Below are 24835 nucleotides of genomic sequence, written 5' to 3'. Positions count from 1 at the left end.
CAGGCCTTTGGAACCAAAGCATTAGAATCACCCGGAGGGCTTGTTAAAGCACAGATTGCTGGGCCTTCCTCCAGAGTTTTTCATTCAGTATATCTGAGATGGGGCAGAGAATCTGCATTTCTCAAAAGTTCTCAGATGGTGCTGGCACTCCTGGTTCTGGGTCACATTTTGAGGGCCACTAGTACACAGAGTGACTGACCATCAAGATAGGTGTTCTCTCCAGCCTCAGTTCTTGCCTCCTGCCTTTTTCACACTCTGTTCAGTCCAACCAGAATGTCTTATATGCCTCTTATAAATACATGGTGCTCTCTCTACCCTATAGGCCTCTGAACACACCTTCCTTTTGCCTGCAACACTTTCCGATGTGGCAACACATGTTTCATTAAGACCCCATAATTTTTACTAATTGGCATTAGAGTTCTTGCAGTAACATAAATTAGGAAAACTCTATTGAACTTATAATGTTAATATGTACATTTTTACAACTTTTTTTTATTAAATAAGCTTTTATTTCCTAAATTGAAGTAAATAAAAAAAAACTATGGCTGTTCATTTTTAAAAAACACTTGAGATGTTTTAATACATTTTAAAATAGCCACTTTATGCTTTTAAAAAAATCCATAATCTTAAAGCAATGAATAAGGGACTATAACTGCTATATTATTAATAATAGAATCACAGATGTGACATTGAGTGAGTATATATCAGTGTAAATATAAACTAGATTCTAGGTCTCTCTACCCTCTGCCCACACCAGGCAGAGACTCATTTCTCTCACAGTGACTTTGCCTCTGGGGAAAGGGCACTGTGCCGAGTGGGGAGAGATGAATGAAATGTCCTTTGCTCCTACAATTTTCTGTGCAAGTTTTCCTCGTCAGTTAATGCCTTATGACCCTTCTTGGCTTCCATTGCTTCCATTAAATCCTGTCAAAAGGACCAAATAAAAAGAGAGAAACAAACCTCAAATGAAAGAATATGAGATAGTGTTCAATTTAAACTTTGTTTTTATTTTTCACACCGAGTTAGCGATTTTAAAAGTAAGATTCTTGTAAGGTCTGTCAAAATTGAGGCCCAAAGTAATTATTTTATACCTTATATCCTACTATATTGTGTTGAAATGAACAATTTTGATGTGCTTTTTGTGAGCGAGGAACTGCTGGATAAATGCAATTAATGTATATCATATATACCCCTCCTGTTACAATACAACTGGCTTTAATTTTTCTGTCCTGGGGCTTGTCCATCTAGGAAAAACAATTTGAAATAAATAATATTTGAAAGACTTTGTCCAAACAGTGTAACTAGCTTCTGCATATATCAGTTATTAATGTGCCATTTTTCTAAGTGATATGTGTATGTATGTATCATACACACATACACATATATTCCCTCATTTAAGCTTCACAAAACACTGAGGTAGGTACTGTTAATATCCCCATTTTACACATGAGGAAATTGAAGGTCTGCGTTCTGGAGCAGACACTAAATTGGAACTTGAGGACTGTTGAGGAGTTAGACATACAATGGATCCTAGAGACCCCATCCAGGTGCAGGATGTGTTTCCTCAGCCATGTGAATAAACAGATTCTTCTCACTGAGCCACTCTGTCAGTCATCTGTCTTCTGCTTCTTGTGGGAGCTCACCTCAGAACTTCACCCGGAACCCTCCTCACCTGTCCTACCAACAGGCACACTTAGGTACACACTCACTCCAAGGGTTACTCAGGCTTTTCAAAGTCCTGCCTCAGACCTGAGTTAAATTAAGTGAATGGCCTCAAGGACATTCATTTACACTCACACCAGGAAGGACCATCTCTATGGATTAGGTCCTGAGCTATACATGTCCCTGGAGACCTAGAATTCTTGGAAGTTAGATAAGGTCTTTCTGACCAAGAATATCAGAGTGACAAAACCCACTTCCTATTCCAACCTTCCAAGAGATCTGAGGAAAATGTCATCTGAAAGTGATTATGATCTTTCTACCCAAGACACACATCCCCCAGAACGTAGCTCCAATGCTGTTGATGGCAGAAAGGATACCCACTGTTGCTACATCTAGATTAAAGCAACACAATTCAATGAAAAGTGAACATTCTATTGTCTAGGTCATTCCATCTTTTTTAAAAAATTAAATTGACCATTTGATTAAACAGACTAAGATACCCAAAGAGGCAGTTTAGAATAACTTAACACAGACTCTAAAGTGGAGCTGAATTCATATCTTGGCTCTGCCTCTTATAAGCTGCATGATCTTGGGTGTGTTGCAGAGGAACACATAACAATTGTTAATGGGTTTGGCCTAGAGGATAGGAAACTAGGAATTTTGATTATATACCCCTTTGGTTTGGTTCTTTTAAAATGTGCATATATTCTTGTTCTTTCCCCCCAAGAAAGTTTTAAAAGCATACACACAGAAAACAACCAATTAAGCAAAAGTAGCTTAGTTGATTCTGATATGACCGGGTGTAGTTGATTTGTAGTTGCTTCTGATGTGGCTGGGTGTAGAACCCAATAGGGCTGCCTCAAGTGGCATTTGGAGTGGTTCACATGAATTAAATTGTCTCCATGTTGTTAGAAATGCTCATTCCTCAGTGCTGCAAAGAAATAGCACTCAAACATAAATTTAATTTTCTCAGCAAGGCAATTTTACTTCTGTAGAAGGGTGCAGCTTGCAGATGGAGCAATAGCAAGAGCCCACCTGAACAAGGGAGGGGAAGGGGTTCTTATTCCAGAAACAGGTAGCCCCTACTGCTGTGTCATTCCCCTACTGGCTAGGGTTGGACCGCATAGTCTAAGCTAATTCTGATTGGCTATTTTAAAGAGTGCCGGGGTATGAGCCAGAGTGGCGGGGTGAGCAGTTTGGCGGGGAAGACTGTTATGGAACAGGTAACTAAAGGTGACTTAGGTCAGAGCAGGTGACAAGGGGTGACTCAGGTCAGAGCAGGTGACCAGGGGTGACTCAGGTCAAAGAAGGTGACCATGATGAGTCAGGATGGAGGAGGTGACCAGGGGAACAGATGTGAACTGCTTAAAACTGGTGGAAAAGATTGTTTACTGAAACTACGAGGAAGTTAAACTTTAAAATGGAGGACAAAGAACTGAATATACTGACATACTGATTCTTTGAAGAGAAATCTAGAACCCACTGTATCCAACAATGTCTAGATGCCAAAGTCCTGGAGGGCAAGGACCACTGAGCACTGACTTTGGGAAGTAAATTAATTTTCCCCAGCCTCCTTTTCCTCCCTTGGAAAAGGAAGGGCTTGCACCAGGACTCAGGGATTATTAACTCAAAGTCTTTGGACAAGGCTATAAGAGGGTGCCCTGGAAAACACTAGATGTGAAACCTTAACCCCACTCTCCCCATACACACCTAAGATAAACATTTAAATTAAACTAAGCAAAACACCACGTGTTTGGGGCACATTTCACTTGCAGGCCACCATGAATTAGACACTCTTTAATTTATTTCTAGGCTAACCCTACTGATTGTGTGTCATATGTTGCACGATATTAGTGGATAAAATGTATGTATTTGTAGTATACATTGTGAGGGTAAGATAGCTTCCTAGCACAAGGATTGGCACATGGTAGGGGCTCAAATAAAAATCTGCAAGTATTATTTGATTTGGGAATGGTCTATACATAGCTATGATTGGGCAGGAAAAAAGTCATTTATGTCAGTTCTTAGTATATGGAGAGATACATGGAAAATGCCTCTAAAACATTATAAATGATTATATAAGTTACATGGTGTAAATAAACAAAATAGGAAATTCAGCTTTCATCTAGCTTAATCTTCACAGAAAGGAGTTGCTTTCTGACTCCTAAAAGTCTGGAATCTTAGATAGCTTTGTGATAAATAATTATTGCCCCCTTTTTGCATACCCAGAGCCTGCTACTCCCTTCTTATCATAGCTCATCATATGATAATCAAGTTCCAGGTTTCCTTGTTTCTCTCACCCACTGGGCTGAGACCTCAGTGAAGTGAAGGGTTCTGGTTTTTTATTTCATATCCACAGTACCTTGCATAGTGCCTGGCATTCGTATACACTCAGTATATAAACAGATGGACAGGTGGGTGGATGGGTGGATGGATGGATAGATAGATGGATGGACTGTCCTTTTCCCAGCTGCAGACTGCTGCCTGATTCTGTGGGCTGATTTCTTTCCTTTTCCCTTTGTTCTAATCCCTTTGGGCCAACTTCTAAAAGACAACCTGCAACAGATAATTTATGGATTGACTCAAGTACCTATTGATTTATCTTCTCTGCTGAACCTCTGAAAGAGAACTTTAAATTCATAGACTTCCTGAGATTTCGTCTTGCCCTAATCACTTAAATCCTCATTCTTTATTAATTTGAGCCTTGAGCACACTCATCGTAGTTTTTTAAAAAAAATTCTTTGCTGCACTGTTCAAATATATTCATTGTATGTGTGCATATGTTTTATGTATATGTGTATGCATGTGTATAAAATATACCCACACACATTAGATCTGTATGTGTATATATGTATATATATACACACACACAGATCTACATTATGTCCATCTGATAGAAATTCAATCTTACTCATGAATATTAACCCATGACAATCTATGCACAGCTAAAATAAACTCTGCTTTCATTTGGAACACTATAGCTATGCTTTTAAAAGTAGTTTCAGGGGAAAAGACAATGAGGAAAAGGTACTAAAGCAAAAGGTAGCTCTATTGGCTTTTATTTGTGGCCTACTCATAGACATCATCTATACTCGAAGCTTCCTTTCAGGCCATTTCATATCCGACTCCCATCATCATTTGCGTGGTAGAGATAAGGAGAGAGGGCACTAAACCAACTGCCCCCAGCACTCTTTCCTGCTTTCCTTTCTTCTCAGTGGCCATTCCTTCAGGATTTGGAGATTTGAGTTAAAAAATACTCTAATTCACTGGGCATCAAACATTCAGTCTTAACTCTCCTCAGCAGCTGCCAGAGTCAGAAGGAACTAAATATGGTGTCAAAAGATTTCAATATAATCCCCTCAGAATGACTCGATGGTGTCTTATGTTGCTTGAACTTCTATTAACCCTCCAAATGCAAGGAGATCGCCAGAATACATGATAGATCTGCCTGTCTTTCCAGAAGCCCCCTCCCCTATTTTTCATGCTTTAACCTTTTGCAAGAAGGGGAAAAAATCGGTGTCTTATTTGAATTATTCATGCCACTTTCTGTTCTGCCAATTTCAGGACACATTTGAAATCATTAATATGTCATGACTTTCCTTCATCTAGCTTTCTCAGATTTTTTTTAAACTGAGAATCACCACAAAAAGGTATGATTCATTAACAAGGATATTATATTTACATTTTTAGTTCACTATTGTCAGTCGTCTTAGCACAATTGAAGAAGTGCTAAATGTTTGATGAGGTAGCACTGAAGATTGTACACCTTCAGGGGGCTGTCGTAAGCAATCCTGCCAGACTCACAGTGGCACTTGGAAATGAAGCTGCATGGTTTGATGGTTCTTGTAGCAGTGCCATGCAGGTAAATATCTCATCCACTCCTGACATTCTCATAAACATAAAAAAAGGCACACCATTCAGAGATGCTGAGGGCTCATTCTTATTCCAGTGATTCTCACACATTCACAAGCAGTCTTCCTTCTCTAGTGAGCCTTGTACCTGGCCACCTTGTGCTGGCACAACAGAGAGCACAGCAGGCATGGTCTCTGTCCTCATGGAGATTTCATGTTCAGTCGGATCACCACAGCATCAAGGGTCCTGAAACCAAGCCCAAGGACATGCCAACTAGGAACAACAACAAAGAGGTAGCTAAGGGCTTCTCTGAGGTTTTTCAAAAATACTACAGATGAATGTGAGTCTGATCAACAAAATTCAGATTCAAATCCAGCCAATATTTTCAAGTATGTACTATGTGCCTGGTCCCAAACATCATTGACAAATATAATCTCATTTAATCCACAACACAACAAATGCACCTACTAATATTCATTAAGTGAGAGAGGCATATGTCTAGGGGAATAAACTGTTGAGCTGACAGGTACACATGTTGGTATATTTTGAGAAAACAGAGTAAACGTTTGTTGGATTAGATGTGTGGCATAAGAGTTGAGAATGACTCCGAGGTTTTTGGCTCCTACAACTAAAATGGAATTATTTAGTGAGATGTAGGAGACTGGAAGAACAGGATTGTAGGGGGAGATATTAGAGATTCAGTTTTGAGCTAGCCTGATATGGCAGGTAGACATTCAGGTGGAGGTGTTGAATAGAGAGTTGGATATATAAATCTGGTATTTGGGTGGCATGTCCAGGATAAAGATACCTATTTAAAAGTGGTCAGGATGTGAATGGGTTTTGGATGGGCTTAAGGCTGTGAGACTTGATTGCCCAATGGAGCGAGTATAAACAGATGAGAACTGAGGCTCAATGTCTGAGCCAGGGACAGTCCAACCTACAGGATTGTAGAGATGAGAAGGATCCAGCAGGGGCATTGGGAATGGGGTATCTTGGACACAAGTAAAAGTAGGACAGCAGTCCTTTAATTTTTCTCAGGTTCTCGAACTTTAATATGCATAAGAATATCTGAACAGTATGTAAAAAACTGGGTGCATTGTATCTGACTTGCAAATTCAGGGGTTTCCAACCATTATTTTAAATATCTGCCATTGTTCCCCTTCTCACTGACCTAAGAATCTAACTACTGCTCCCCAGCCTCAGATTTGGAAGTGACTCCATTATACTGTCACCTGGATATCATAAACATAGAATGGGGACTGGTGAAAAAGCCAGATATCATGTTTTGTCTTTGAATTGGGAAGAACATCAGTTCTTCTGATGTGTGTTCTGATCAGTGTTCAGAATGAATTTTATGAAATGAATTCACACGTCTCATCACAATGCCAGGGCTCCTGTTCACCCATTCTTCCTCTCCATATGCACAGGCAATTTTCTGCTCTTTCTAGTACCTAACAGAGGGAGAAGCTGGGCTAGGCACCACTCCTGGAACATTTGCCAGACATCAATGGCATTAGCCCACAAGCTGCTGCATCTGCCAAGGCAGTGCTGGAAGCAAAAACACCTTTGCTGGGACCCTGGAAGCTTCATAGCTATAAATCAGGGTGGGCTTCATGTGGACAATGACATCCTACTTCCAAGCATCCTGTGTTCCAGCTTCTGTCTCCTGGAGAACAAACCCATCACCATAGCAACTGCGTCCACAGAATGCACCTCCAAGGACCCCTCAAATCCTATCAGTTGCTTCTCCGCCATTGATGGCACTTATTAATTTAAAATTGGATCTAACAATTAGCTTATCTTCAGGAGGCTAACATCTCTTTTAATCCCCACTGTTACGCTTACGCCTGGAAGGTTCAGGGCCCTCATCGCTGTTCCCTCAAGAGTTAAATGACATTTAGGCAGCAGGAAACTTGTGCCAATAAGATCAAAATCTAAACCGGTTGCCTTTTATTATCACTTAAATTATTCTCTCCACTTGACATGGATTTATTGGTCAGTTTAGACTCTGTGACAGATTTGGTTGTAGTCACATGGAGTGTGACTAACAGCTTTCACTACAAGCCTGTAGACGGAGTGTGATGCACGTGTACATTATCGCCATCTAATACTATCTGTGGGCTAATTATATAAAGGCTAAAGTAAATGAACACAACAGTGACTGCACAAGTCCAGAGAGAGCCATAAATGTGCTTTGGCAGCTGACTTGGACTTTTCAGGTGGAGCTGGGGTAATTGAAGAGGTCACTGATCTGTGTCTCACATCATTTGTTAGCACCATCTCTGTTGGAAGATGGTCACTTACATCTATTTCTTGGTGATTTCATCTCTCCTGGAAGCTTATTTTAAACAAAATAATATAATGCTTCTGGCTATTTTAGTACATGTAGACTTAGAGTAGCACATGTGGTAGTACAGGGGAAACCATTATGCTTCTAGCCACTTATTTGGTGTGTGCATTCGAGATTGGCAGTGTGCATGAGGAGGGACCCCTGCTCATTGCACACTCTGAACACAGATATGTGACCTCAAATGCCCCTGGATGTCACTCGAGGGAGGTAGGTGAACAGGTGGACATACACTATTACAACAGAAGAGGATGGGTGGAGGGGAGTCAGAAGACCTGGCTTGGAATCCTTCCCTTGTCACTCTGAAGCAGTGTGTCTGGGCAGTTTACAAACTTCTCTGAGCCTGTTTTTTCATCTGTAAAATGGAGAAAGTACCTTATATATAAAACCTGAATGAGCTGCTGAAACTAGTGGCAACTCTGGAACCAACATTTACAGAACTATGTTGGGGGGCTTTCTAAGCACTTTATTCCTATGACTTAATTTTTTCTCATGAAAACCATATAAGGTGGGTACCATGTAATTCAGATGAGAAAACTGAGGCACAGAGTAGATGAATAACTTGCCCAAAGCCACACACCAAAAATGATTTGTAATCTACAGAACACCATGCTGTTGTATAGGATGTCTAACATTACTAACATTATTATCAATAGATTAGTCAGTTGCCACCTGGCAACTGACTAACAGGAGAAGCCAAGTGGGCTCGCCTTTCTTCAAGAACTCTGTAAGGTACAAGAGGAGGTTGTGGGGGCAGCAAGAAGGACATGGGCTTAGGAGTCAGGAACATCGAAGGGTGTAATACCAGTTCTGCACTAAGTAACTGTGAGATTCTGGAAATGTCAACCTTTATTGAACTTGGATTCCCTATCTGTAAGAGAGAGAGAATGATTCCTACTCATAGGATGTTTGGGGATTACTGAGTTCATGCATGTGAAGTACCCAGAGCACCTGACAGATCGTAGGTACTCATTTAATGTAAATTCCATCCCCTTCCAATTTGCTTACCATAGAAGATTCTTCTTACCAGATCTGTCCTCGGGTCTCTGAAGTCTATGCCACACAATGAAACATCTGTTCTTCCCTGAACAGCCAGGCCATCCACAGCTTTTTGACTTGGGACTGCTGTTCTCTTTGCTGGAAATACTGTTACCCCATCTTTCCTTCTGGAAAACTCTCATTCATCCTTGAAGAACTAGTCCATTAACTGTCAAAGCACCCACTCTAATGCTTTGCAGTTTCTTTACTTTTATTTTTTTTCTTCTGAGACGGAGTCTCACTCTGCCACCCAGGCTGGAGTGCAGTGGCACAATCCCAGCTCACTGCAACCTCCGCCTCCTGGGTTCAAGGGATTCTCCTGCCTCAGCCTCCTGAGTAGCTGGGATTACAGGCACCTTCCACTATGCCTAGCTAATTTTTTGTATATTTAGTAGAGATGTGGTTTCACCATGATGGCTAGGCTTGTCTCAAACGCCTGACCTCATGATTCTCCCGCTTTGGTCTCCCAAAGTGCTGGGATTACAGGTGTGAGCCACCACACTCGGCCTGCTGTTTCTTTCTCATTGGTTCTATGTCCCCTTCTCTCTTGGTAACATTCCTATCTCCAGCTTCTGATTCATCACCCAGCACTGAGAAGGACCAGAGACTTAAGTGTTGTCCTACCCAAGAGAGCTAAGCATTCCAGCCAGCCTCATAGTGCCTGGCCCCTTGTTAGTTCTTAATAAGTGGTAGCTATCATCATCATCATCATCACCATCATCATCATCATCATCATCACTACTACTACTGCTACCATTGTTGCATGCTTCAGAATCTTCTGCCCCAAAATGTCTTTCCACCTACTTGTTGACATCTGAAAATTGTTCATAGGCTTTCATTTCATACTTACAGATGCAAATGCAAGTTAATTAACACCAAATTCTTATCATCTATACAACAGTAGTAACTGGTAGCATATTAAACACTTGCTATATGCCAGATATTTTATATTCAATTTTCATAAAACCTATGAAGTAAGTTTAGAGAATTCAAGTGACATGGTTAATGTCATACAAAAAATAAATGGTAGAGCTGGGAGTTGAACCCAGAACTCATCTTCTTTATACTGTACTGTGCTCAATAGGGACAGTAAGTGACTGGCAGCACAGCCTTCCTGCTTTATGAAGGGAGGCAGTTCGTGGGCAGCAGACACTAAGGTGACATGAAGGGCCTCAGGGTAGCCAGTCCTATCACTTCTGGTCAGCACTGCTTACTGTCAACCAGCTGGTGACAAATCAGTATGTCACTTTGAATGTGTACAGATTGTCTTTGCATGATTTGTGAGGATTTTATTTTATTTTTTTTTACTTAAAGTCATAGATCATGTTGTAAAGTAGATTCATTTTTCAAGGAGGTAGTAATTGAAATTGAAGTGTCCCGTAGCTCCATCCATGCTGACCCCAATTCCCCATGGGCCCCTACTGACTCCCTGCTGTCCTGCCACCTCTGTGGAGCTCACATACACTCAACACCCTCCTTCCACCTGCTTTCATCACCTTCTTCACACAGACTCATATCCTCAGATTATAGGCACCAGACATATGCAGGCCAACGCACTCAGGGAGTAAGGAGGTGGAGAGATGACTGATAATATATATAAGTGGGGGGTTTGTAGATAGTGAATTGTAGACCAGAAAAATGTTAGACTTGAAAAAGACTTTATAGATAATCTAGGCCAGCCACATAATTTTATAGGTGCAGAAACTGAGGTCCAAGGTGACTCAGCAAATTAAATGGGTCTGCAGAGTCAAATGGTAAATAAAAAGTGAGTGCCAAATCTGATAGAGAGTAGGGAAAAATGAACTAGTGATGAATAGGAGAGAGAATGAGTGAGGTTGCAAGGGGGAAAGAGCATGGTGCCAGAGTAAAAAGTGGTTCATTTTTTATTAATGTTAAAATTCTGCAACTCAGAAGAGTATCTTGGAGCAAGCTGGACTAGGGAGTTTCTCTGACATCTTTATGCGATTTGCATGTGAATATCTTCCTAATTACTTGTAAGTAAGCAATTAAAAGAAAAAATCTGTATTTAAAAAGATAAAAAGCAGGACATCAAGTATTAAAGGCAATTTACCCCAGAATGTATGATAGTATATTTTAGATAGCAAAATCTGAGACTAGACTCTTAAACTGATCATTTTTAGGGGGTACATGAGATAATTTAATAGTCATATAATTTGTAAAGATGAGATTGGTGTAATTGGGATATCCATCACCTTAAATATTTGTATTTATGCTAGAAACCTTCAATTTATTCTCTTCTACCTCTTTTGAAATATACAGTAGATGAATGTAAACTAGATTCACCTACTGATCTATCAAATCTTTTTTTTTTTTTTTTTTTACTTTAAGTTCCGGGATACATGTGCAGAATGTGCAGGCTTGTTACATAGGTATACATGTGCCATGGTGGTTTGCCGCACCTATCAACCTGTCATCTAGGTTTTAAGCCCTTCATGCATTAGGTATTTGTCCTAATGCTCTCCCTTCCCTTACCCCCCACTCCCCAACAGGCCCCTGTATGTGATGTTCCCCTCCCTGGGTCCATGTGTTCTCATTGTTCAACTCCCACTTATAAGTGAGAACATGAGGTATTTGGTTTTCTGTTCCTGTGTTAGTATGCTGAGAATGATGGCTTCTAGCTTCATCCATGTCTCTGCAAAGGACATGAACTCATTATTTTTTATGGCTGTATAGTATTCCATGGTATATACGTGCCACATTTTCTTTATTTAGTATATCATTGATGAGCATTTGGGTTGGTTCCAAGTCTTTGCTATTGTAAATAGTGCTGCAATAAACATAGGTGTATATGTGCCTTTATAGTAGAATGATTTATAATCCTTTGGGTATATTCCCAGTAATGGGATTCCTGGGTCAAATGGTATTTCTGGTTCTAGATCCTTGAGGAATCACCACACTGTCTTCCACAATGGTTAAACTAATTTATACTCCCACCAACAGTGTAAAAGTGTTCCTATTTCTCCACAGCCTTGCCAGCATCCAAACAGTAGATCTTATTTCCTCTCAAACTGTATATTTGTACCCTTGATCAAACTCTTCATCCCCTCCTTCACCATACCTGCCCCGGCCTCTGTCGACCACGAATCTACTCTCTAATTTTATAAGATCCACTTTTTTAGCTCCCAGAGATGACTGAGAACACACAATTTTTGTCTTTTTGTGCTTGGCTTATTTTATTTAACACAGTGATCTCCAGTTTTATCCACGTTGCTGAAGAAATAGATCATTTTTAAAGAAGTGAGAATAATTTATCATTACAAACTAGTCCTAAATGGTCAATTTTAAAGATCACCTCATCCTTGTTTTTCTCATTGTGCCTCCAATGCCTCACCCTCTTATGTGGCTTATTTCACTCCTGCCCTTCAGGTTTCAGCTCAGATGTCATTTCAACAGTCGTCATTGCACACCCCTCCCCACCCATCTTATCTGTGAGGTCACTTTCCTTTATAATCACTCTTAGTATGTCCTTCATGGCACTTATTGGCTGTAATTGTCTTTTTACATATCCACTTCTTGTTTGTCTCCCATTAGGACATGAGCTCCACTGGGCCAGGGACCACCCCAGCTTACCACCTGGCAGAGTAGGCACCCAAGGAAAACACAGGGCAGGTCTGGGTCCCCTATTGGCTTAGGTAAAGATAATTTTTCAAAACCTGAAAATTTGTAGTGACTGTTGGTTTTATTCCCTTCTACTTTATGTACTTCTTAACAGTGTCTAACACTACATTAAATATGTTAAAAAACCACCAATCACTACCTTACCAAGAAATAATAAATGTAGCAAAAAATGCCTTACTAAAAATAAAAAATATAATTTTTCCTCCAATAATGTTGAAAAAGAAATATTGAAGGTGTTCTAACAAATCCTAATGAAGTTGGTAGCCTGAATAATGAATAAACTGCTTATAGACCATAAACATGAGCCAAATATAGCAAAAGCACATGGTAGCTATTTTTTGTTTTGAGATGGAGTCTCACTCTGTCAATCACTCCGTCAGGCTAGAGTGCAGTGGCGCAATCTGGGCTCACTGCAACCTCCACCTCCTGGGTTCAAATGATTCTCCTGCCTCAACCTCCCCAATAGCGGGGACTACAGGCACGTGCCACCATGCCCTGCTAATTTTTGGTATTTTTAATAAAGATGCGGTTTCACCGTGTTATCCAGAATGGTCTTGATCTCCTGACTTCGTGATCCGCCTACCTCAGCCTCCCAAAGTGGACCTATTCTTTTAAAGTTAAATTGCAATGTATAATTTTGCTATACTTATGATAATATTTTGAGTAGTTCAACAATAAAATGCTTTAGGCTTCCAAACTTACTTGATGCTAGACTTTTCAGTAAAAAAATTTGCTTACTAAAAAGTAATAGAAAATGATAAGAAAAGTTGGGTGTAATGCTTTCATAATTATACAATTTGCCTTTTATCTTGCAACTGCTCTCTACAGAGGTGCTAATGGAAATTACCAAACCTTTGGTGCACTTATAGAAACAAAAATGCATTTTAATGTGATTGAGGCAATAACCAAACAGCTATATTGTTAGTAATAATGGTAGTAAAACTGCTTAAGATGTTGTGCTCTTACAAATGGGAGAAGGATAGACACAGTCTTTGTCATAAAAAGGCTTCCAGGAGCTTTGCTGTCCCCACTGCTCATCTATGGGAGATTCAAGTGCATGGGGACACTTCTAAATTTACCTGATAAACTTTACTAAAAAAACTTCCTTGCTGTTTCTCTTAAGTTTCAGTCATCTGAATTGCAAAAATAACACACATTTGTTGCAAGAGTTCAAGCAAAAGCAAAGTATCTATATAAAATTCGTAAGTTTTGCTTCCTCCTCTAATTCTACTCATTTCAAATAACTGATGCTAGATATTTAGGTAATGAATTGTATATTTTCCCTTTTGCTTGTATAAACATAAGTAATAATAAAATGATAGCAAATAACACTTATGTAATGCTTAGGATATGTCAGGTGTTTTAAGGACTTTACATATAGTATACTATTCATATGATCCTATGAGACAGTACAAGTATTCATCTTACTGTATAGATTAGAAAGATGAGGCACAGAGAGGTAACATAATTTGCCTAAGGTCACACTGCCAGTGTGTAGCAGACACAACATTCAAATGCAGTAGTTCTGATTACTAAGCTATACTGTCGCTCACACTCAGCTTTTCTGGTTGGTTTATGTAAGGAAGACAATACCACATTTCCCATAAATTTTTCACATACCTAACAAAGTATCATTGACCTCGTTCCAGTGCAATGAAGATAGATTGAAGATACTCTTGCAAATGGCTGCATGACTTTCAGTCACCTGGATGTATCATACTTTGTCCCACTACTCTCTTGTCATGAACATGTAGATGGGTTCCACTTTTTTGCTGTTATAAACAACAATGCAATAAACAGCTTTGTACATAAATTCTTATGCACTAGCACTTTGTACTTTTATTTTTCTCAGAATTGGACTTCATGGGGGGAGCGTTCAAAGGATATATACATTTAAGCTCCTAATACTGCCAATTAATCTTCCCCAAATATTGTGGAAGTTTATAGCTGTACCACAGGTGTATCAGGTTACTTCTCTATACCCACTCTACATCTTTTCTCACTACCTAATATTTTAAATAAAATAAATTTTGTGAATAAGTAACTTTTACAACAATTTTATTTTGTAGTTTTTGATATTCTGTGCTATTTCTAAAAAATGTGTAGGCCAGTCAAAATAATTAGCACAAGTAAATTAATTTGATGGTGACATTATAAATAGCAGTTTGGAATTTTCCCTTTTTTCATTATTTCAAATATAGAGCATTTGTTTTTCCCTGCCAACAGTGTTCATTTCTTATTCATTCTCCTCCATCTCTCTCATGCTCCAGGGAGAACAAAGAGGGGACAGAATACCATCTGTCCTGGATAGTTTATACCAGATGATCTCTCAAAGTCCCTTCCAGCTCAATGATTCTTTGAGAGTATGAATTAAAAAATAAAAATAAAGCTACAGACTCTAGGAGGCTGGCTTGTGATTTCACAAAGCTTGTGTGCGGTTCTATGAAAAAGTGTAGCTATGCTATTAAAACAAATAGAATATGCCTATGTCTTGGGAAAATAGAATTTCTGGAAATATGGCAGCAACCAGAACTTTCTGGAGGTCATATATTCAGGATTGTGTTAGGGGCACAGGATATTTGGATCCCCCTCCACTTTGGTCCTACTATTTTGATGCAAAGGACACTTTTACACATATACATATTTTAATCTGAACCATAACATTGATGAACTTTCACTGAGGACACAATTCCTGAAAGGCACTTCAACCCAATGGAAATCTCTCCATCAATCTTCCATATGATGTAGTCACAGCATACCTATTTTGTTCAATTTACATTTTTATTTTGCTGAAATTATTTGTGTTGGCCTAAGTTCTTTTCCACTTAAATTTTACAGATTTGATTCCTCAATTAGTTTTCTGTCTATATACAATTGTACTGATTTTTATCTTCTGACTTTTTTTTGATGGCCATTATTTATCAGTTCATTTTTTTGAGCCTACTTTTGCCGGTCTAAATTTTGTGATGATTTGGTTCTTTTGCTATTTTTATTCAATGTTGACTTCGCTTTTACATTTTTAGTCATTGTCAGTTTTGTGTTTATTTTCAACCCTCAACATTCATTGTTTATTATAAATTTGAATAAGAGACTGATGGTTTGCATTTATCTCCTAGCTAATTCCTGATAAAATTGTGAGCACTTTTGGGGTAGAGAGAGAACAATGGCAAATGGAGACTGACAGAGAGAGGCCCAAGGTGAAATGACTGCAGTCTGAGACATCATTGCTGAGTGAACGCACACAGGGGCCCAAACATCTACAAGTACAAAGCAATGGAGGCAAATGACATTGGGCAAATTACCTCCCGTCAAAATGGCAGGGCCCAGACCTCTTGTTTTATTGTTGAACAAAAGCCAGATATCTAATCTCTAGCTTCTCTCCCTGAAATCCTTCCATCAGAGTTCTTTACCAGAATAGCCAAGTTCCATTCTGTGTATCTTCCATCTCCAAGAACAGGAAAATGGAGGTGGGTATGTTAAGTAGGATTAGTTTCAGGTCCTAGTGACAAGAAATACAAATTAACCATAGCTTAAACAAGATAGAACATTCTCTCTCTCTAACTCTCTTTCCCCACTCCCCTCTCCTATACAGGAAATCCAGAGAGAGGCAGTGAACAGTGTTACTTGGACCACTGAGAGCTAGAGCTATGGAAGGGGTGCTACCTAAAAGAGGGGGCCCGCCACAGCTAGAACCAGGCTGCTGGTATGTTCCTTTAGCAGAATCCTGGTGTAAGTAAGATAACAAGGAAGCCTGGGTAAAGTTGTCCACTGGGGTCAACTCCTAGGGCACAGACAAGGGCAGGGAGTAGATTTGGGGGTGTGTGTGCAAATGGAGATTACCCAGCATAAAAGGGAAAGATGATGAGGCAATGTTCAATACATATAAGTAGCAGTTTCTATAATAATACTATTAGCTACCATTGGTTGAACAGTTGTTATGTGTCTAGCACTGTGCTAAACATATTCCAGGCAGTATTTTGCTTAGTCCTCATGACCATCTGTTAAGGTAGGCATTATTGTCCTTATTGAAGAAATAGGAAACTAAGATTGAGAGTTGGAAAGAAACTCACTGAAGTTTATATAACAGGTGGTAGAGACAGGGCTCTAAACAAGGTCAGCCTGACCCCAGGGTCATGCTCTCAATCATGATGCTATTTCCTGCCTGAATGTCAGGCAGATGTGCATGATGTCAGGGCAGAGGTGTGCAGCTGCCTCACCCTAACTTTCTGTCAAGGGCAAGGCCAACACTCTTTCCTGTCACTTTCAGAGAAGGGAAGTTGAGGCTGGGAGTAGAGAGGAGTGTGCCTGGGATAGACAATTTCAGTCTTCCACTTTCTATTTCTGTTCCTTTCAGGAAGCTCTTGCAGCCTCCTTCCTCAGTGCTGGCTTGGTAGCCAGCTTCTGAAAAAAACCTGGGCCATGGGCAGATTCAGTTCATTTGTTTAGTGGGATTTAGCGGAAGAAGTGGTTTGCCTCTTCCCTGTTTTATGAACTTACTTCTGGACCAAGATCTCCAGAAAAATCAGTTTCTCCGTGACCCTCTGGAATAACAAAGCCTAATTTTGGGAGGGAGCTTCTTAAAGAAACATAAAGTTTCTAAAATTTTCAAATCTTTTCTGCTTCCCAAAGAAACCAAATGGGAAGAAATACGTATTTAGTTCTCATGGCTTTCCATTTTTGTTTCTGTCAGCAAGTAGACACAAGCTTCTAGACAAGACGAAGGAAAATGAACAGTGCTGAACAATTGTTTTATCTTGGACCAGTCCAGTGGGTAAAAGTAGTAAAAAGCATCAGAATATTAGCGATAATGGCTTTGTAGGACAAAGTGCAATGACTGTGAAGGCACACAATTAGCAGAGTCATTTCTTCTGACAGACACTGCTGGTACAGGGACAGAGCTGTCATGGGGACTTGCTTCTCCATATGAAGCTTACCGTTATTGTTTGAAATTCTCACAAGCCCATTGTGTCCCTCTAACCCCAAAGGACCTGAGAAGGATCTACAGTCCCCTTCCCTGTAGCCTTGTCTTTCTTCTTCAATCCAGTGACAAGATTCTTGAAAGAGTATTGGAGACTTTGGGTCCCTACCTCATTCCCCGTTCAACCCTCTCCTCCTCCCACCTCCCCATGCTCTCCACTGAACTCATTTCTCTCATGGCCTTTCTCGGCCTTGGAAGCATTTTTCGTTGCCTACCACTTCCTTATTTTTGGATTTCTCTCTCCTCTTGGCTTTTTCGATGACACTCTCCTCTGGTTTTCCTTTTGCCTTTCTACCTTTCCCCTTTGCACTAACGTCTTCTCTCCTCTGTCTTCCCTCAAATGGTGATCTACTTTCTGGTTCTTCCCTTGGCTGTTTTCTCTCTTCCCTTAACACTCTTTATGTATTCCATCTCGGTTACCTTATCTCCTAGTCTTAACCTGACAACCACACACCATTATCTTCCAATCCTTAGCCCATATCTCTCTCCTGTGTTCCAGATCTACATGGATATCCAGCTCCCTTACTAGATGGGGCAGACAGTGCTGGTGCACTGCCTAGGTACCCCTGGGTCTCTTTTAGTATTCCTGGTTATTTTCCTCCTCAGCCATGAGGCCTGCCTTTTCAGCTCTTTTTCAGAAGTCTGTCCTTGGATTACTGGACTACTGGAGCACTTTTGCCTGTGTGCCTGGAGAGTTGTAGATTTCTGGGAGCCTATGTGCCACCCCCCAACTTCCCCATCTGTCCTATTGTTAGCTATTAGTCAGTGACTGTTATGTACGAGGTATGACAGACCAGCTCCCTTGTATTCAGGGTTGTGTTGGGTCTGCCAGAAAGCAGATGCCAAGATGGAGTTTGAAGTTACCTTATTACTATCTTACTGAAGGTAAGGCCTGTGAAAGGTTAAGGGGAGAGGGAGCAAGAGTAGGCAGAGAAAGTTTTTAGACCATGATGATGAGCTGATTCCTGTAAAGGAGAGGATGAAGGAAGGAGGGTGAGAAAGAATAAGCCTCAGACCGCAGTACAGCTCTAAGAAAGTCTGTCAGTCCAATGGGGTGTTCCTGTGCAAAGACTGCATGTAGAGAGCCAGAAGTGGGAAGACATTACACTGCCCCTGTGCTAAGCTGCTCACTAGAGGCTGCCTGGGAGGCATGTGGTCTAAGCTAGAAGCTGAGGCTGAAAGCACCAACAGCTAAGTGATAATAGCTAATCGTACCTTGTGAAGGTTTTCTCTTGAGGGGCATTCTGAGCTGCTCACATCCATGGCTCCATAGGTGGAGAGTGGTGAGATGCATCTTCCCCCATCAGAATTCCCCCATGGATCAGAGTAAAGCTTGTGCTCTGTGGAGTTTTTGCTTCAGATCAAGGCCTCGTTTGGCTTGCTCCTCTTCCTTGTCTTGCTTTGCCCACTTTCTGACTAATCTCCCCTGGGAGCAATTTTTAAATAAATAACTTGCACATGACATCTTGACTCACAATGTGTTTTGGAGGACCCAATTTAAGACAGAGACAAATTTATTCTTATATTCCACAGAATCTTTAAACACAATGGTATCAAAATTGAATGTGTTTTCTTTTCATTTAGACTTTCTTTTTGCCACAGCAAGCAGGAACTCCACTCACCCAGTCACCCAAGCCTGAAATCTGGACACCACCCTTTGATTTTTTTCCTATGGTGATTCACCACATCCAATACATGATCAAGTCCTATTTCTTTTTGCTCAGTGGTATTTCTCTATTTTTCCTCTCCAACTCTATGGACATGGACACAATGGACATCTTTTTCCTGGATGCCCTTGATGGCAATGGCTCCCTCACTGGTTTTGGCCTTTAGGATACCCTGCACAATCCATTCTCCACACTCCTGCCGGAGGAGATACCAACACACGCAGAGGGTGCCTGGTAGAGGTAGAATGTGTAGACGATTGAAAGACTACAATGGTCATTCTGAAGGTTGCAAGCAGTCTACCCATTCTAGCATGTAAAATGGAATTTATTCTGAGAGTAACCTATCATTTTGTTCTGAGAAGAACCTTTTGAGTTGTCGTTTTTGTAGGATATAAGGCAAGATTCTACCCACTGTTCTTGCAGGAGTCGATGTGATGAGCACTTTTTGGCTCGTTGGCTCCCCAAGGAGCTTGGATATGTTGGTGAGTGTAATAGGCAGCCTGCCTTGTTTTAGATAAGACTGATCAGAGGGTCAAGCCTGGGGGAGGAGGTGTTCTTAATTGAAGGAGGGTTTTTCTCAGGTTTGTGCCAGAGCCGTGGCTTCTCCAACTGTGGCTTACATGGATTGTGTTGCCTTCTTAAGAATTTCTAAAAGTGAAAACAACTACATTGACCTTTTCTTCCCACTGGAATAATGAATTATTAGATAAAATAGGAAATAAAATCAAGGCAACTTGTTTGTATGTGTTTGGTAAAGCAGATGTTCTCTGCCTTACTTCTGGGAGATGCTTGTATAGCTGTGTTTCAGGGATCAGTTAGAGGGGTATCAAGGTGTATCAATATTTAGTTAAATATTCTCATTCCAGCCTTTGTTCCCTCAAACGAGAGTGTTAGATCCTTGGAGGCAGGATTTTTGTCTACTTTAGTTTTTATTCCCCCAAATTTCTGCATATGGTAGGTGTTCAATATTTTTGACTGATAGTCTCTTTCCCACGTTGCAGAATGCTTATACGTTGAATGCCACAAGATGAGCACAGTACTTGAAAAAGTAAGGAAAATGGATAATCTTGTGATTTTGTAAAATAGTGAAGTTAGCTTTTAATTTGAATTTAATGGGCATTATTCAATATGCAGAGTTGTGGTCTACCTTGTTTACTATCGGAATAACAAGTACTTTTATGGTCCTGCTTATTGACCAACGTGAGATGAGCATTTTAGCTAATTGTTTCAATCTTTTTGTGGTCACCAATGTAAAAGAAAAGTGGCTCATACAAAACTCCAAAAGAAGAAAGAGAAAAGGATCAAGAAGAAATGTGGTTGGTGCATTTACATCACACTAGAATTACAGATAACCTGGACAGGGTCGAGAAAACAATCACTTTTTGTAGAAATTCATTCTGTCATAGGTACCCAGATATTTACATAGTTCCTGATCAGTGATAAACCAATTTTAACATGTTTGATAGTCTGTAATAATGGGTCAAAGCAAGCAAAATGAAATTTAATAGAAGTAAATAAACAATACTACTCAAAAGCTAGAGATATTTAGTTTAATTTAAAAAGACAATTTAAAGCTCAAGGTAAATCAGCAATGCAGTATTGCTGCTGATTTATTTAACGAATTCTCTATTAGAGTACATTACTTGAAGTAAAGCACCTGAGGAAAATGGGTGGGCAGGTTGCAGTTTCTGTGAGCCCCTCAAAACATACATGGAATATTGTGTTAACTTCCAGGTATGGCTTTTTAAGATGGACATTGACAACCTAGAAATGTTTCTATGTTGAGTGGGGAAAAGCAAAGAGCATGTTCAAATTTACTGTATCTGTTATCAGTAAATAGGGTTGATGATGAGTGGTGCTCACTGTCCTGTCCACCCACCTCTGCCCCTAGATAGAGAAACTGTGGAAATGAAATGGACTTCCCAGAGTCAAAACATCAAAGTCAACATATGTTGGATGAGAAGAGAGAGAGTTTAGGCCAGGTTCATTATGCATTAAACAAGTCTAAGGAAGAAAACATCAATTATTGAGGTGGATCATAGGAAAAAATGAGTCAGAAAAAATGATCAACCATTTCCCAGCCTAGTCCAGGGCAGAAGAGATAAAAAGTTACAGAATTTTGCAAATAGTCAAGGACATTAGTATTATGATTAAAGAATACAACCTTCTGTTGTAGCTTGATGCCATTAAACATTCAAATAATCTCTTTCCTCATGCCATGATTCTGTGTCCACCAAGCTACCCTCTGGTTACAAATTGACTTCCCACATAGGCTTTCTACAGGGAGAGAATGTGCTGGTTGTGCCATATGAGTATTCTGGGATGTGTAACAGTAATGGCTCCTGTTGTAAATGAGTCTGTTGGCACTCTGTCTCTCATGGGCTTGGCTACTGCAAATCTGTCCTGCAGGGTCAGAGCCACTCTTGATGTGCTTACAGAATCCAGTTTTAGAAATTGCAAAGCTGAGCCACAGACTCTGGAGCATGGTAAATTCACCAAAGTAACAAATTCTACCTCACTGAGAATTCTTGGGAAACAGCCAGCATTGTACTTGGACAATTTCACTGTTTTCTGGAAATCAGAACAATAACCTTCTTGTGAACACCTGTAGCAGACATGTCATTTGATTCTTAGGTGTTGCTTCATTAAATCTTGACTTCTCGGAGGAACTGAGTTTGATTCCTTTTTGTGCCATTTACAATACCCAGCACATAAGATGCTTCACCAACCAACCAGTAGCCCTTTCCTCACCACCCTAGATCTGACTACAACTCTTCTTCATGTTCAGTGCTTACTCACCTTTACCTCCCTCCTCCCACTAAAGCAAGACTAGCCCCTTCCCCAAAAATCTCCTCTCATTCCCCAAGAACAGTCTAAATTCTATAGAATCGCAGCCATCTCTCTGTTCTCCCCCTACACTGTAGACCTGACACTCTCCTTTGTTTCTGTCTCTGAGTCCTTGTACTCACAGTCTCTCCTATCTGGCAAGCATCCTTGGCTTGCTGACTATAAGGTGGTTCAAAACACCATTTTTCCTATTGGCTTCACAATCTGCAACCCATGAGCATGTGGAGCTTTTGTCCCTGTGTCCCCCAATATTTTATATCCTCAGATGTTGGATGTGATTTTTATTTTTTGCCTATGCCTTAGAGTTTTGAACCTCAGCTTATCTGGGAGAGGTGGTCTGGCAGTGCCTTCATAGAACCTTCCACATAATAACCCTTAATCTAGTGTTTGTTCATGGAATGAATAAATTAACAATATCATTTGAGTAATCTGTGAACATTTTAGAGGAAGTTAAACAGAGATGAGAAGCCACAGGAGGATGTAGCTGAAGTCTTCACATATTGGGTGTTATGCCATGTGAATAAGGAGTCACATTTGTTATGCCTTGAACCTGAAGGAGGTGCAGAAAGGAGTTTCCTGGAGGCAGAGGTGGTTGTCTATGTAGGGATAGGGGATTTGGACTGGATGATAGGGTCATACATACTTAGATCAAGGCAACACAAAAATCTCGATATCAGTATTACTTTTATCACTACTCATACTAATATTACTACACTGAAATTACAGTTTATTTAGCACTTCACAGTATATTGAGGGCTATTTATATGTATTATCTCATTAATCCTCCTAATAAATGTTGAGGTAATTTTTGTGGTGCTTTGCCATTTTACATATGGGGAAACAGTCTCCCCATAAAGTTAATCACTGATCACAGAGTCCATAAGTGGGAGAAGTGAGTGGGATTCAAAACCAGGTCCTCTGGCTCTAAATCTCCTCCTCCACATTTTCCCTCAGCTGCACTGCTTACACAATAAGCCTGCAAAAATGAACTCTGAAGATCTAGTTCAAGTTGGATCAAAAGTGATGAAAATCATCTAATGTATTAGTATAACAAAATCATTTCCTTCTGCTTTAATGTGGACTTCCTTTGTGCTACGATAAACTGTCCATAAAGAATTCAGCACCAATATTTTATTTCTTAGAGACTACCATTTGTTTGTATTTCTTGGTAAGTTATCCACTGTGAAGAGTGGGCCTTTGAGTATTTCCAAGTGTGCTGTAAACTGTACATGTGCCACCCATTTGGGTGAATTACACTCACTTAGGAGCCAAAGCAAATATCAGACATTCGTTCTGTAATCTATGCTTGTAATTTTTCTGAATTTCCTTTGAAACACTGCCCTATTTGAGTGTCATTTCTCAGTAGGTTATAAGATATGTTGCCATTTTCAAATGAACATTTGAAAATAAAAAGCCCTGTTCGTATCCAGCCACAGAAAACCATTTAAACTCATCTCCATGAAATTGATGTTAAAATTTAAGAGCATAACTGTACTAACTTTTGAACAAATGAGAAAATGGGAGTGCCTTTTGCAGAGCATAGCTCTATGCAAATATAATTAAATTTCATACAGAGGTAAATCTTTAAAACCTATCTTTGATGCAGTAAAATAATTAATACTGAATTATTATCCAAAAGAACACAAATCCAAATCAATGATAAATTGTTCTACAAGCAGAATTTAAAATTATTTTTGTCAAATTTCCATGTTGGAGGGATGAGATAGAGGAGTATAAACCCAAACAAGAACTTCATTTTATTATTTAATGCAGATTCAACACCTATTGAATGGCTATTACATACCAGGTATGATCTAGAGAATTGTTAACTTCTGTTCTTTCAATCAGTTCTCCCCTAAAAAAATTTATGAGAAAGTTGGATACCCTAATTTAGGCTTCGTTTTCCAGCTCGCATAGATATTAAATGAAATGACCAGAATTCCAACGAAGGTCATTTGATTCTAAGTCAAAAATGTGTGTCCACCATGACATGCCACCTGCCAGATTATGCAAATTTAATCATTGTCTTTCTAATATTGGCAAGAACTGCTTCAGAGCTGATTAACCTTATATGCATTTTTGCTCACAGGGAACTATCAGCTGGAGATCTTTCCACAGCATCTATCAATCCCCATGGTGGCATGCAGTGTGGGCTTTCCTGGCCAGTCAATGGTAATGAAACCACCAGAAAAGTTGGGGCTGTGTTTTGGGGAGACAGCCTCTCTGCATATCTGATTGTGACGCTGTGCCTTCTCATGGCCTGGCCCTTTACAGTAACCTGCTTTCTTGTTTTGGGGTGAATGATTAAAATTCAGGCCCAGTTTCTCATAAATTAAGGCAGAGAGTTGTAGAAGATGAAGTTGACTATCTCTGCCTTTTTTGTGTGTACACGTATAGACACTCATACTGAATCTAATCTGGCCATATATGGATAGAAAAACCAACATTCCCTGCTTCCCTCGAGAAATAAGGTTTATCCCCAAAGATGGAGGCCAGAGGATTACGCAAGTCACCAAATGAAGAGGATTAGATTTGACTGCCCACACTCAGACCTGCATTGTGGAATTGACTCTGAGAAAGGATTTGCAGATCTATCATATACAGTTGCTGGTAGAATCAGGATTAGAGCACCTCAATTTCTCATTTGTACCTCATAGCTCAGATAACTTCACACCCTGGGAATCAATGTTCCGTATGCTGGAAGAGTAGACGGGCCTGCACAAACAGACTTTTTGTTGTTACTGTTATATTGTCAAACTATCTTATCTTTAATCTCTAAAATATAACAGGCCCTCAGAACATCAT

The 24835-nt window shown here is 39.9% G+C and overlaps 1 protein-coding gene across 8 annotated transcripts in view; it reads right to left on the bottom strand.

The window, feature by feature from the left end:
- Nucleotides 1–24835, bottom strand: part of SCHIP1 (schwannomin interacting protein 1) — an 819796-nt gene that overhangs the window by 232446 nt on the left and 562515 nt on the right. The window contains exon 1 of one of the 8 annotated variants that reach the window (XM_063704331.1): nucleotides 18732–18886. The exons of the other annotated variants lie outside the window; for them this stretch is intronic. Coding sequence (XP_063560401.1) covers nucleotides 18732–18779 — 48 coding nt within the window. The 5' untranslated portion in view covers nucleotides 18780–18886. Of the gene's footprint in view, nucleotides 1–18731; nucleotides 18887–24835 lie in introns of those variants that run through there. 8 annotated transcript variants of the gene reach the window in all.

Source organism: Gorilla gorilla, chromosome 2 (genome assembly GCF_029281585.2).
Source record: "Gorilla gorilla gorilla isolate KB3781 chromosome 2, NHGRI_mGorGor1-v2.1_pri, whole genome shotgun sequence".
Classification (NCBI taxonomy): domain Eukaryota; kingdom Metazoa; phylum Chordata; class Mammalia; order Primates; family Hominidae; genus Gorilla; species Gorilla gorilla.
Note: the sequence above shows the minus strand (reverse complement) of the source record. Positions and strands in the feature narration are given on the sequence as shown.